We start from the raw sequence: 14,148 nt of genomic DNA, 5'->3' as shown, positions 1-14,148 counted from the left end.
CGTCTCCCTCTCACTAAAACACCCCGCGCATACACACAAAGAGATCAGGGGGCAGACATCCCATAATACTTCCCCCCCCACACACACACACACTCACCCCTCCCCCACTCTGCATAGTTACCTTGCAACGTACAGACCATAATAATCCACCCCCACATGCAGTCTATTCCCCATTCCTCCGTGCCCCCCCCTTAGCAACCGACGTTACCATGGAGACACTCAACCCCTCCCACCCCCACCCAACATACCATAATAGTAATGAGCACAGTCACTACCATCCCACAATAAGCATAACTCCAAAGAGAGAGAGAGAGAGAGAGAGAGGGATGGGGGGAAAGCTATCACATGGCAACTAAGCACCACATGACTACATTTAACTTCGGTATATACTGTAACCACGCCACCATGGTGTACATTAAAGAGCGCATTTCACATTCAGCCCGCACAAAGCATGCTAATGCACACGGTGTGTACACAGGTATGAACAGCTGTCACCACAGGGCATGCCCAGGTGAAAACCTGCTCTAGAGGATGTCCTCTCCAACACCAAGGCTCTGTGATGAAGTCTCCCAAGCCTTCATGGGTACTCCATTCACAAACCACAGATGAGATCACACAAAAAAAGTTTGAGCGTTCATTCTGCAGAAAACAAAGACAGAAGAGGTCAGGAACCCTGGGACGAGGTCGTTCTCAGGTTTATTGATAGGTAGGTTTTTTTGATAACAATGTTGATTAAAAGTCGACTTCGGAGAGACAGACGGGGTCAAGGCCAGCTCTCCTCCAGACCTTCGTATCCTAGTCAGATACAGACAGACAACAGCCCAGTCTCAGTGTCAGCATATGAGGTGTAGTAACATGTATTGCACTCTACTGAAGTGGTTGGAAGACAGCCGGTAGGCCGACCCTGGCCTGAAGGTGCTGCCTGCCTGGATAGGGAAGAGACAAAGGGCTGTTCTGCACGTTAGGATATAGCTGTAGAGCCCCGCCATGCTGGAGACTAATTCAAGCAGCCTTGGTTGCGTGCCAAAAACATTGTTTTGTGTCTTGTAGAATGAAAATGGATGTTGTTATAATGTTCTGCACTGGCAACAAAGAGAGTGGGATATTGTAAGGTTTTATTGCTGGTATAACCAGTGTTGAAGCTATTCCAATTAAACTCAAACCTATTCAGATAAATTCACTGAAACGTACCATTTCTCATTTCCTCCATATCTTAATATACATCAAATCATGAATTGAATTGAATTGAATTATTACATTTTCTGAACAGACTTGATTTCAATGAGTCCGACCACAACCGTGTATAGGATATTTGTATGGAATGGTTCGACTTTAATACAGGAGTAAACCACAGATGAATTGAGGAAGCAACTAGAATCCTTACATGAAAGTGTTTTATTGTGTTTGTTTTGTGTTAGCAGAGATGATGTTTCATAATGATTTTTACACTTCCATTATTTCAAACAAACCTTTCTCTTAAGTTGACCTCTCCACACTATCTACTATCTGTTTCTCTCAACCCTTTGTTTCTCCTCCAAGGCCTCTCTCTCTCTCTCTGCCTCTCTCTCTCTCTTTCTCTCCTGTTCCCCCTCTCTCTCTCCTGTTCCCTCTCTCTCTCTCCTGTTCCCTCTCTCTTTCTGTCTCTCTGACTCAGCACACCTTCATGTTGATACTTCTCTGTCCCTCTCTTTTGTCTCTTCCCTGTGTCCCTCTCTTTGTCCCGTTCGCTGGTCTCTTCCTGAGTCGTTTCGTTCTCACACGGCGAGGCAGTGCACAGAAAACAGCGGAAATGAAGCACATGTACACTCCTAAATTCTCCCTCGCTCTCTCTCGCTTTCTCTCTCTCTGTTCCTCCCCCCCTCCCCCCCTTTCCTCTCCTTCACTGTGGACACAGTGTTCATGTGTGTGCGTTGGGGGGTGGAGGGGGGGGGGGGGGGGTTGGGTAACATCCCATAATCACCAATCAGAAGGATATGAGGGCGGTTGTCATGGGAACCCACATGCACGCTCCCCTCCCCCACACGGCAGACGCACTGAACATCCCATAATATCATTTCTGAGCGAAAAAAGAAACTACAGACCATAATATTCTTCCTGTGCCTGTTGTCACTATGGAGATAAGCAGCAGGGAGGGGGTGGGGGTTACAGGCAGGGTCAGATTACCATGTAAGCCAAAATACAGACCATAATACTCCTTCAGCCCCCCCCCCCCCCCACACACACACACCCTCTCCATTCCAGACATCATTTAATGTAACACTGTCACTAGGCAAAACAGTATGTATGGATTTATTCACACACACACACGCACAGACACTGATACACCAGAAAGCAGATTGAAACACAGATGAGACAATAATGACTTGACTGACGGACAGATAGACAGACAAAAGTGATCGAAGGTATTTCATCGACAACCAGACAATACAAATGTATTGTAAAATACATAATTATCTTTTTTTTTTTTTAAACATAAGTAGCCATTCCTATCTCATCTAAATGATGAGCATGATATATATACAATAATATTTGCCATTTATCTGATGCTTTATCCAAAAATACATTCCATTATATATGGTCCCAGCGGGAATCAAACCCACAACCTAAGCGTTGTTAGCACCATGCTCTACCAAGTGAGCCACAGAGGACCACTGCATGACCACCATTCTAACCATGCCTCCTCTTGGTAACGGGAATGATGAGTGTAGTGTCGTTTATAACTGACAGGAATGAGGCCATGTGAGACTGAAGGAGACTAACAGGGCAAAAGCCAAAAGAGATTCTTGAGGGACACAACGACATCGGTTAAAAGTCTAGTTCTACCCGAGGTCCAACAGAACCATTCCAACCTACCAAGACGGTGTCTGTTTCGGTGTACGTTTCTTCTGTCATTCAGAGTCAGGGATTTGGCCTAGCGCTGGTACGTTGCATGTCAATGAAGTGTTGAACATGATCCTTTGTTCTTATGAGGGGTGTGTGTGTGTGGGGGGGGGGGGGGAGGGCAGTATGAATACATTATATTCATAATGGTTTTGTGGAAGAAATGTCTGAACTGAAACCCTCCAGGATCTGACAGGAAGTACTGTGTTGTGGGATGTTCTGTAGTCAGCCTTCTTCCCTTCTGAGTCTCCCAGACAGACAGACAGACAGACAGACAGACAGACAGATAGACAGACAGACAGACAGACAATTGTCTCTTGTTTCTCCATCCCGCTCCTGTCTTATCATGCCTGTCCCCCTTTTAGACTCAATCTGCACCTGGGGAAACTCACACCCCATAATAAGCTACACGTCTAGCCTTGATCTCAATGCGTACACCGGCTCCCTTGGTAACACACACATACGCATTCTCAAGCAGGGAGGGGAGAGAGGGAGAGAGAGAGAGTGGGAGAGTTACCGCACACAAAAACAGGCCAGACCATAATACCCCCCCCCACCCCTCCACTCCCCCCCCCACTTCCCCGCCCCCACCCCTCCCCCCACCTAACAACGCTTGAATCCCATAATAAGCACAGCGCCTGCCCTCCCCCCCCCCCCCACCGCTGCTCCATCATAATCGGAGTGCTAATTCTCCCTCCCCAGCCCTCTCTGTCTCAGGCTCCTTCCCTATACAGCACTGTGCATCGCCAAGCTGTGGACACACACACACACACACACACACACACACACACACACACACACACACACACACACACACACACACACACACACACGAGCCCAGATAGCTCAGAATACATTGCGTGCTGTGACGTTTAGAACAGACCTCGTCATGCAAGGGTTCCTGTTCTCTCTCCCTCCCTCCCTCCCCTTTTTTCCTCTCTCTCTCTCTCTGTCTCTCTCTCTCTCTCTCAGGTAGCCTTTTGCTACCACCAGTAGCCTTCACTGACACAGTGGGCCCATGACAAGTGAGGTGGGACACACAGACATACTGTGGTGTAGTTTAGGCTGGGTGTAGTTTAGGTTGTGGTGTAGTTTAGGCTGTGGTGTAGTTTAGGTTGTGGTGTAGTTTAGGCTGTGGTGTAGTTTAGGTTGTGGTGTAGTTTAGGCTGTGGTGTAGTTCAGGCTGTGGTGTAGTTTAGGCTGTGGTGTAGTTCAGGCTGTGGTGTAGTTCAGACTGTGGTGTAGTTTAGGCTGTGATGGAGTTTAGGCTGTGGTGTAGTTTAGGCTGTGGTGTAGTTTAGGCTGTGATGGAGTTTAGGCTGTGGTGTAGTTCAGGCTGTGTGACCATTGTTGAAGTCTCTCAGGGAGTTACCCCAGGAAGAGACAGCCATTGGGCATGAAGGGGTTAATGGTATAGTGTATCCTGTACAGATTAACCGTCATAGGAGCGAGTCAAACCCTACACACACACGGAGAGAGGTTGCTTTCCCTTTGCTACCGGTTCCAGTCAAGAGGCCTAACGCGCACACACACACACACACACACACACACACACACAGACAAACATTATCTCCACCCCCCCTCCCCCTCCGCCTCCCCTCCCCCACCCTCTCTCCCCCTCCCCCACCCACCCACCCTCCCCCCATCCCATACCAGGGCACGTCGTGACACAACAAAGAACACCCCATAATATTACCGTCGGCTGCCGTGGCGTCACGGTAAGCATGGTAACCAGTTATGTCAGCGATGGAGTTGACATGCACACATACAGGAGTCCTTGGGCAGTGTATTCCACATTCATATACCGTACAATGGGGATTTTCTATAGACATGTTATGCGTACATGCTATTGTAAGCATTGTGTGTGTATGTGTGTGTGCTTGTTTGTTTGGAAGTGTTTAAGACAGTTATTAAGACACCATCGTTATTATACTAGAATGTCCTTTGGATGCAGGATTCGATCGCAGGGATTCGGTACTGTGAGTCTCAGATCTATCTCTGTATCTTGATGAGATGTCGAGTTTCTATCCCATAATTACCCGGCCCCCCCCACCCCCCCTCTCTATCTCTTAGCCATGGCAACTGTCTTATAATGAGGTCAAACGGCCACCCAATAATATTCACTAACCACTGAGACACCGGGACCTGTCACTGGATGTGACCACGAACACTTGACGACATAATAACATAGGCCATTCAGCCGACGCTTTTATCCAAGGAGACTTACATTGCAGTGAGTGCATACATTTCAGTATATATGGTCCCAGCAGGAATCAAACCTACAACCTGAGCGTTGTTAGCACCATGCTCTACCAACTGACATAGGATAGATGACTTACTGAATGTGACCAGGAACACTTGGTGACATTCAGATAGACGACTTGCTGAATGTCATAGTTATTTATAGATAACCTGCCTGGCCCCTTTACATTAAGCTACGCCAGGTTCTAGATGAGATCACACCTGGTGTTGGCCGTGTTGCTGTGTCTGGCCGGTAGTAAGTTGAGTTGCAGTCATATCCCCTCTGAAATATACCGACACTGTTCAGATATGTACAAGTATGAGGGTAGAATGAACCATTAGCCAGACATTGTTGTAGAAAGGATCTCCAGGTCAATGATTCGGTATCAAACACACACTCCCTGTTCCGTTCCGTGCGTTACGATGAGCCCGTCCTCCGATGTCTACCTTCACCAGCCTCCCCTGTCCTCCGATGTCTACCTCCACCAGCCTCTCCTGATTTGCATACCCTGGAGAGTAACTCCTGCCTTTGTGTTAGTAATCGAGACTTTGTTCACACGGTATGATGTTACACACCGTTCACATGTCAGTGGATCATGGAGGGTGGGGTGGGGTGGGGGTGACTGCCTATCCCTGTTCTGTGATAACGCCAGCATTGAGAGTTGCCTTAAGTGTCTGATGTGTTTCTTCGGCTGAGAACAACACTCCCTCCAATGGGAGGATCGCCCTGACGCAATGTTTAAAGAAATACTCTCAGTATCATCTACAGAGAGCTCCTAGCTAGTCTGTCAGGGAGACTGATGCCGGACTGGAGCTCTCTTACAGGGCCGTGCGTCAAGAGGTTTCAGTGTTCATCAGAGAAGTGAACGTGAACTGTACTTGGTGAATTTGAGGGCTCTTGACTTTGCTAGTGGGGTTTTCCCTGTACTGTATCAGCCATACTTACTGCATACAGTTACACTCTCTAACATACACTCTCACACACACACCTCAAAAATCCCTCTACATGATTTCGTCCTCCTGGATTCTCGAATCATGAACCGATGCTTCTAGACCCATTTAGAACTGACAGCCAACATGGGCCTAGGACCGTCGATGAATAATATAGGTCACTTATTTGAGCTCCATTCAAAATACATGTAATAGCTCCCCCTAGTGGCCAGACGACAGAGAGGGATGTCATGTTTACACTTCCAACCGCCGAAGGTTACTTCGTACATTAGCGGACACTTCACCCGTCTTATAAAACTGTTTTTACCGGTTTCGTAATTTCACGTAGGAGGAAGTGACGTCTAGTTGTGGTTGTTTGGGAGTTGTCAGGGATTGTCTTTATGTGTTGGCAGCACCTTGTTTTGGTAGCGGATTCCTAAATGGATACACAGTGCCTTGAAGAAGTACAGCTTGATCAATTTAGGGCTGGTTTCTCAAACACAGATTAGGACTAATCCTCGACTGAAATGCATCTTTAATGGCTATTTTCTATGAAAATGTGATTTGGTCCAGGAACAGGCTTAATCCGTGCCCGTGAAACAGGCCTGTAGTGTTGAATTGATTCCCTGTTCAACTAAGGGGCTCTACAAAGACATGGGAATTGGATCTGAAATCTTGTCAACTGTTGTTATTGCACTCTGATGGACTCAGTTCATCTTGTTGTGTGACTTGTTAGACATGGGAGCTGATTCTTGTGCGGCAGCAAAGACGGTGAATGCAGTCAGGCCTTCTCAGTTTTTAAATCTTGAATATGTGCAGAGGGTCTACTGTACCTGCAGATCTCCTCAACTGAATTAGAACATCAAACGGCTGCCTTTCAGGATAGGAGCCCCAAAACCAGACAGGGGAAAATAACTGACAAGTTCAAAAATAAACTGTCGCCTTAAAAATAACTGACAACATTTCAACACTTACGATGAGAGCCATAAAATGCAACATTGCTCGACTTGAGCCACCGTGGTACATCTGTGCCTTGTCGAGATAAAGTCCTAAGTCTAAGCCTTTAGCCAGAGGTCAGAGGTCATCCTGTGAGTGAACAACGGAGAAAACAATATATACAGTTCAAGTTTTTATTTAGTAAAACTCCTGATTTCCATGGACCAGATGAAGATGCTTCTATAGAGCTGTTTGTTATTGTTCACAACCGTTATTGCTTCTGCTGTTATTACTACTGACATCAAGACCAGCCACGTAGTCCCTAGAGGCATATCGTGATTGTTATGTCAAATGAAACCAGTGACATTCAAACCATTGGCACACGACACCCCCCCCCCCCCATCCCCCCCCAAAACATCAACAACAACAACAACGTGTCCAAACCCCTCAAATATCCCCCAAAATGAAGAGCTAAAAAACCCCAAAAATAAATCCTATAATACTCATAACAACATCATCATTAGTCCACTGCGATCTCCAAAACAAATGGCGACAAAGAAAAAGTGGAAATTCAGTTTATGTTCTGGCCTCCAGGGGGCGCTGAGAACCGAGAGAGAGTGATGATCACTGAGAGGTGTCAGTGCAGCGCTGGGCAGCGGACAGGAGGAGAAGAAGAAGAAGCAGCAGGATGTGAGGCTACAGTGTCAGCCATCAGACTGAAGGGAGAAGCAGGTGGCTGGCAGACAGAGCACTGATGGTAGTGTGTGTGTGTGTGTGTGGGTGTGTGTGTGTGTGCGGGTGTGTAGCGAAGAACTGCACAGTCGAAAGCAAGTTTCCAGTTAGTTCAGTATCATCAAACTCTCCCTCTCCCTGTCAGACTAACACACCTGTTGTGTTTGTAACTTTAAGGCAATCAAGGTTCACCCCATCTATCTCTCCCTCCCTCCCTTAATTAGAACTCGTTAGGAAGAAAACTTATCAGCTTGTTAGAACCGGAGCCATAGAGGTCAGGAGAGGCTGGTGGAGGTAGAAATCGGAGGACGGAGGCTCATTGTAATGGATGGCACAGATTGAGGAATGGTATCAAACACGTTCCCCATTCCGTTCCATGCATTACAACGAGCCCGTCCTCCGATTTCTACCTCCACCGGCCTCCCCTGAGAGATACATTATCATGTCAATGTATATGGCTGTGCTTGTTACCCCCCGCCCCGCCCCCATAACTAAAGGCACTGTTTAAATGAGTGTCTCACACGTTTACTCTGGACTACCCCCCCCCCACCCCTCCCAGCTTTGTCTGTCTGTTCCCATGCCCTCTTGTCTGTCTGTCTGTCTGTCTCTCTCTCTCCCTTTCTCTCTCTCTCCCTCCTTCCCTCCCTCCCTCCCTGGCCGGTAGAACTCCAGAACTATAGAAGGGCGCAGCGCTTCTTGGGCTTGGTTTCTGGAGGCTCCAGCGCTGCCAGGATGGCCTCATCAAACACGTTTTTCAACCCTCGCTGAGGGAGAGAGGGGGAGAGGGAGAGGAAGAGAGGGAGGGATGGAGAGGGAGGGAGGGAGAGGGATTGTAAGAGAGGAAGAGAGAGGAAATTCAGTCAGTGCTTAAAACTTTGTATCTCTAAAAACAATCTCCCATTTCATTGTAATAATCGTCAATAATCAATAATCAAAGGCAAAAGTGAAGTGATCATGACCATGAAAATACCAACAAGCGGTCTGGAGACAGCGCACGCACGCGCACACACACACCCAAACACCCACCCACCCCACATACCCACCCACCCACCCAAGCCCTGCCTACCTGGGTGAGAGCAGAGCACTCCACGTATTTTACGGCACGGAGGTCCCTGGCCAGCTTGTCTCCGCTCTCGGGGGCCAGAGGCCTCTGCTTGTTCTTGGCCAGCTTCTCCACTGTGTTGCTGTCGTCACGCAGGTCCACTTGGGTGCCCACCAGCAGGAAGGGGGTCCGGGGGCAGTGGTGGGAGATCTCTGGTACCCACTGGGGGAGGAGGGGGGGGGGGTTGTAGAGGAAGGGAGGGGAGGGGGTGTAGAGGGAGCGGGGGAGGGTGTAGAGGGAGAGGGTGAAGAGGGAGAGGGTGTAGAGGAAGAGGGAGAGGGTGTAGAGGAAGGGGGGGAGGGTGTAGAGGGAGGGAGGGTGTAGAGGGAGGGAGGGAGAGAGAAGACAAAATGGGATCATTTTTTTTATGTATCCCTTATTTTACCAGGTAAGTTGACTGTTGATGCTCTCTTCTGCAGCAACGACCTGGGGAAGAGTTGCAGGGGAAAGAAGACGGGAGGAGAGGAGGAAAGGAGACGGGAGGAGGAAAGGAGGAAAGGAGATGGGAGGAGAGGAGGAAAGGAGATGGGAGGAGAGGAGGAAAGGAGAGGGGAGGAAAGGAGGAAAGGAGAGGGGATGAATGAGCATGGAGGTAGGATCTAGAGGACGGGCTCATTGTCTCACACGTGTTTGATACCATTCCTCATTCCAGTCATTTCAATGAGCCCGTCCTCCAATTTCTACCTCCGCCAGCCTCCCCTGCTTGCCGGTCCCTGGGATACGGTGGAACACACACACACACACACACACACACACACACACACACCTTCTCACGGACGTTCTCGAAGGAGGAGGGGGACACGACGGAAAAACACACGAGGAAGACGTCAGTCTGAGGGTAGCTGAGGGGCCGCAGTCTGTCGTAGTCCTCCTGACCTGCGGGGGGCGACAGAGACAACGCCATAATGATCAAACCAGTCACCTTAACGTTAAACAAAGCACAGCGTTGACACATCTACCTGATCTCCCACACTCTGACAGGCAACAGAGAGTGTGTGACATGTATGGCATCACCTCATGTCAGCCAACAACAACAACAACAACAACAACATATGAATACATGACTCAATGGAACAGGAGAAGCTGTATAGTTTTAGGAGCATGTCTACCTGCTGTGTCAAACAAGCCCAGAGTGTAGGGCTCTCCTCCAATCATCACTGTCACAGCATAGTTATCAAACACCTGGGGGGCAGGAGAGGGGGGGGGGGGGAGAGGGAGGGAGAGAGAGTTCAATATATATTTCCTTTAATGAGTCCTGTCATCTTCAAGAAGGACCTGAAAGTTGCTCTATTTTTGTCCCCTTCTCCAAGGGCCCCAGACAGTACCCATTCTTTCCGTGTATGTGTCTGTGTGTGTGAGTATGTTTGTCCGTGTGTGTGTGTTTTTGTGTGTGTCAGTGTATCTGTGTGCATGTCCATGTGCGTGTGTGTGTCACATAAGTTCCATAACCAAACCGAGCTGTAAAACCTGCACCTCATCCACCAAATATAGTAGAAAACCTGCCCCTCATACCCAAACCTGCACCCCATCTACTAAACCTGCCCCTCATACCCAAACCTGCACCCCATCTACTAAACCTGCCCCTCATACCCAAACCTGCACCCCATCTACTAAACCTGCCCCTCATACCCAAACCTGCACCCCATCTACTAAACCTGCCCCTCATACCCAAACCTGCACCCCATCAACTAAACCTGCCCCTCATACCCAAACCTGCACCCCATCTACTAAACCTGCCCCTCATACCCAAACCTGCACCCCATCTACTAAACCTGCACCCCATCTACTAAACCTGCCCCTCATACCCAAACCTGCACCCCATCTACTAAACCTGCCCCTCATACCCAAACCTGCACCCCATCTACTAAACCTGCACCCCATCTACTAAACCTGCCCCTCATACCCAAACCTGCACCCCATCTACTAAACCTGACCCTCATCTACCAAATCTGACCCTCATCTACCAGATCTGACCCTCATCTACCAGAGAGAGAGAGAGTTCAATATATATTTCCTTTAATGAGTCCTGTCATCTTCAAGAAGGACCTGAAAGTTGCTCTATTTTTGTCCCCTTCTCCAAGGGCCCCAGACAGTACCCATTCTTTCCGTGTATGTGTCTGTGTGTGTGAGTATGTTTGTCCGTGTGTGTGTGTTTTTGTGTAGGGGCAGAACTACAAGTCATGACAGGTTTGTGGCTGAAACTCCAGTTCACCTGTCACACTGTAACTATGGTCATGTTTCCGACAACGTACATATCTTAGCCCAGGGCTACTATTCACCCTCGCCATCGCTGCTAGTGGCCCTCCTGATCAGTGGGTGGACTTAGTCACCTCGTCTGCTGTAAGACGACGTGGGCGGGGCTTGAGGGGTTCAAGTCGAGACATAAACACGGTGATGGGTCGGGGCGCGGCAACACACACAGGCACACACACACACTCAAGAGCCACGAGGAGGACGACGTGTTTAGACAGGAAACACACACCAGAGAAAACCTGTGGGCTGTGAGTCCCTTCCTCTAGATCACTGACAGGACACACACACACGGCAAAAAGACACTGCTGTTTCTACATACGTTACACACCCTATTTATTCCCTTTTAAGGTGGTTTGAGAAAAGTTAGCTCGCTGCGGGTTCTCAAGAGTGGAACAAATCAACGTAGAAAAGCCACCCTAATGACGTCTGTGGACTGAAACGTTGGCGTCCCTCCACATAAACGTTCAGGTAGAAAGAGAGACATATTCCACACCAGAGGAGTATTACTGACAACAGTCAAACATTTCTACACTTAACATCTGATTGATGCTTAAGCTTAAGGAGAAGGGGACTCCCTCCATAAAGATTGACAAGAGAACCTCTTCACCCCCACTACAAGTTTCTCTTCTGTTAGAAATTAATTTAAAAAAGTAATTCTTCCTTCTTCTAGCATTGTGACTGCCTATGGCCCCTGGTCTGAGCATTGATTACTTTATCTTATGATGACTCATGGATAGATGATTCACTTACTTAAACAAATGTATTTGTTGTAAGTCGCTTTGGATAAAGGCATCAAATGGCATAAATGTAAGAACAGTCATGGAGATCGTTAGGGGTCTGGTGTATGGCTGACGTGAGCATGTCGCGCCCCAGTGGACCTGACTGGACAGTAGACAGAGAGGGCTGGGTCAGACTCTCTGCTTTCTGGTACAGCGCTGCTGACGACAGACAGAGAGAGAGAGACGCACGCACGCGCATGCACGGACGCGCCACACACGCACTCATACGCACTCACACGCACGCACACACATCACAACCATAGACGTTTATATCGTTTATGACACAGTGGTACAGTATATTAGAATATATATATATATATATATATTCTACTATACCACTCTGGTTTTAAGACATTACCCAAACAAGAGCAACACTCTTACACTCCCAAAGCCTTCCCAGCATGCCACTCACCGTGGGGACGTACTCAGAGGGGAACTTGTTGGTGGTGTAGGAGATCAGCAGGCAGGTCTTCCCCACCGCACCGTCACCCACCACCACACACTTGATGGTCTGCATCTGGAGACGGGAGACAGGACAGAGGTCACGCTGGAATGGTGTATGACGTAGGGTTGTAAACTGTGTGTATGCAGGGCTCCCTCGTAAAAGACACCTTGGTCTCAATGGGACTCCCGGCTAAAATAAAGGTTAAAAAGATAGAAGGTTAAAAGGCTAGAAACTTAAATTGATGGAGACGGTCTGGGATGGGCTAGGATGGGCTATGAAGGCTATGGTGGGCTAGGATGGGCTCTGGTGGGCTCAGGCAGGCTAGGATAGGCTATGGTGGGCTCGGGCAGGCTAGGATAGGCTATGGTGGGCTTGGGCAGGCTAGGATAGGCTATGGTGGGCTAGGGCAGGCTAGGATAGGCTATGGTGCGCTAGGGCAGGCTAGGATAGGCTATGGTGGGCTAGGGCAGGGTAGGATAGGCTATGGTGGGCTAGGGCAGGCTAGGATAGGCTATGGTGGGCTAGGGCAGGCTAGGACGGGCTATGGGAGGGCACAGTACGCGTTGCTGCAAACCCTGTCCAAGTCCCAAAAACCTCCCATGGTCCTAGGTGAGGGTAGGACCTTGGGCCATGGTCCTAGGTGAGGGTAGGACCATGGGGCCAAGGTGAGGGTAGGACCTTGGGCCTAGGTGAGGGTAGGACCTTGGGCCATGGTCCTAGGTGAGGGTAGGACCATGGGTCCTAGGTGAGGGTAGGACCATGGGTCCTAGGTGAGGGTAGGACCCTGGGCCATGGTCCTAGGTGAGGGTAGGACCCTGGGTCCTAGGTGAGGGTAGGACCCTGGGTCCTAGGTGAGGGTAGGACCATGGGTCCTAGGTGAGGGTAGGACCCTGGGCCAAGCACTTGTGTTAAAAGTGAGTGAAACTGCACCAGAGTCGGCCTGAGTAAGAGAGCAGACTACCGTTTCACCCTTGGCCACGGCATACCAATACCAAGCAGAAAGAATGCCACACATCTTGATAGCTGAAGAGCACACAATAGGCTGTCAGTCGGTCCACACAGGGGTGGCTCTGTAACGCTGTGTTTACAGCCGAGGGCCCTGTGACCAGTAAGTCGTTGTCGGGGCAACACACATACCTGTGACAAGCCACAATAGCACTTATTTTTGCGTGACCGTGTCTGACGACTGAGGGTACCATTGTTAGCACGGCTGAGAGAAGGGACAAGACGTCCAAGGACTACAATGCCAGTCCCAAACGCTGTGGCCAGACGCAGACTAGATAGAACAGTGTTCTCTGGCTGGAGCTGCCGCAGATATAGAATGAGTGCTGATGAGAATGATCGGCATAGCAATTATGCATTAGAATTGCATGTCGGACATGTTTTGGTGTATTTGCCAAATTGCCTTGGTCTGAGGCGGGACCGTGTCGGTTCTACTCTATTCTATTTCTATGGCGCCTCCGAGCTCGTCACAACACAAAATAAGACAGCTGACAGCGCCACACTGACCGCACAACTTCCGCATACTAAGCACCATATAAATTCACATAAATTCATATAAATGTAATACCCTGGGAACTGATGATGGGGCTAGCATGTAGCTAGCTACATAACAACACCTAAACAGTGTCAGAGGTGATAGTAGCTAGTGAACTATATGATACGTTGGATGGACAGGGTCTAAACTAAGTCAACTTTGATTCTGACAATATGGCTAAACAGTTAGTTAGACCCGACTTAGTCCAACTAAATCAGGCTCCGAATCGCCAGATGATTATTCAGGGATCAGAGATGAGTCCCTCCTTCAGTCCCTACCAGCCTAGCCTGTCTGGGTTTCTCCTCAGCTCAGT

At 48.9% G+C, this 14,148-nt stretch overlaps 1 protein-coding gene across 1 annotated transcript in view; it reads right to left on the bottom strand.

The window, feature by feature from the left end:
- Nucleotides 1-7,167: 7,167 nt before the first annotated feature.
- The window catches only part of LOC310811725 (cell division control protein 42 homolog), a 7,386-nt gene continuing 405 nt past the window's right edge, over nt 7,168-14,148 (bottom strand). The window contains exons 2-6 of the mRNA XM_083679988.1: nt 12,266-12,370; nt 9,931-10,003; nt 9,588-9,697; nt 8,786-8,983; nt 7,168-8,483 (exon numbers count right to left, since the gene is read on the bottom strand). Of these exons, the coding sequence (XP_083536114.1) occupies nt 8,394-8,483; nt 8,786-8,983; nt 9,588-9,697; nt 9,931-10,003; nt 12,266-12,370 (576 nt within the window). The 3' untranslated portion in view covers nt 7,168-8,393. The remainder of the gene's footprint in view (nt 8,484-8,785; nt 8,984-9,587; nt 9,698-9,930; nt 10,004-12,265; nt 12,371-14,148) is intronic.

The sequence above is a fragment of the Argentina silus genome (genome assembly GCF_951799395.1).
Source record: "Argentina silus genome assembly, chromosome: 11".
NCBI classification, from domain to species: Eukaryota; Metazoa; Chordata; class Actinopteri; order Argentiniformes; family Argentinidae; genus Argentina; species Argentina silus.
This window is presented reverse-complemented; position numbering and strand designations above follow the sequence as displayed.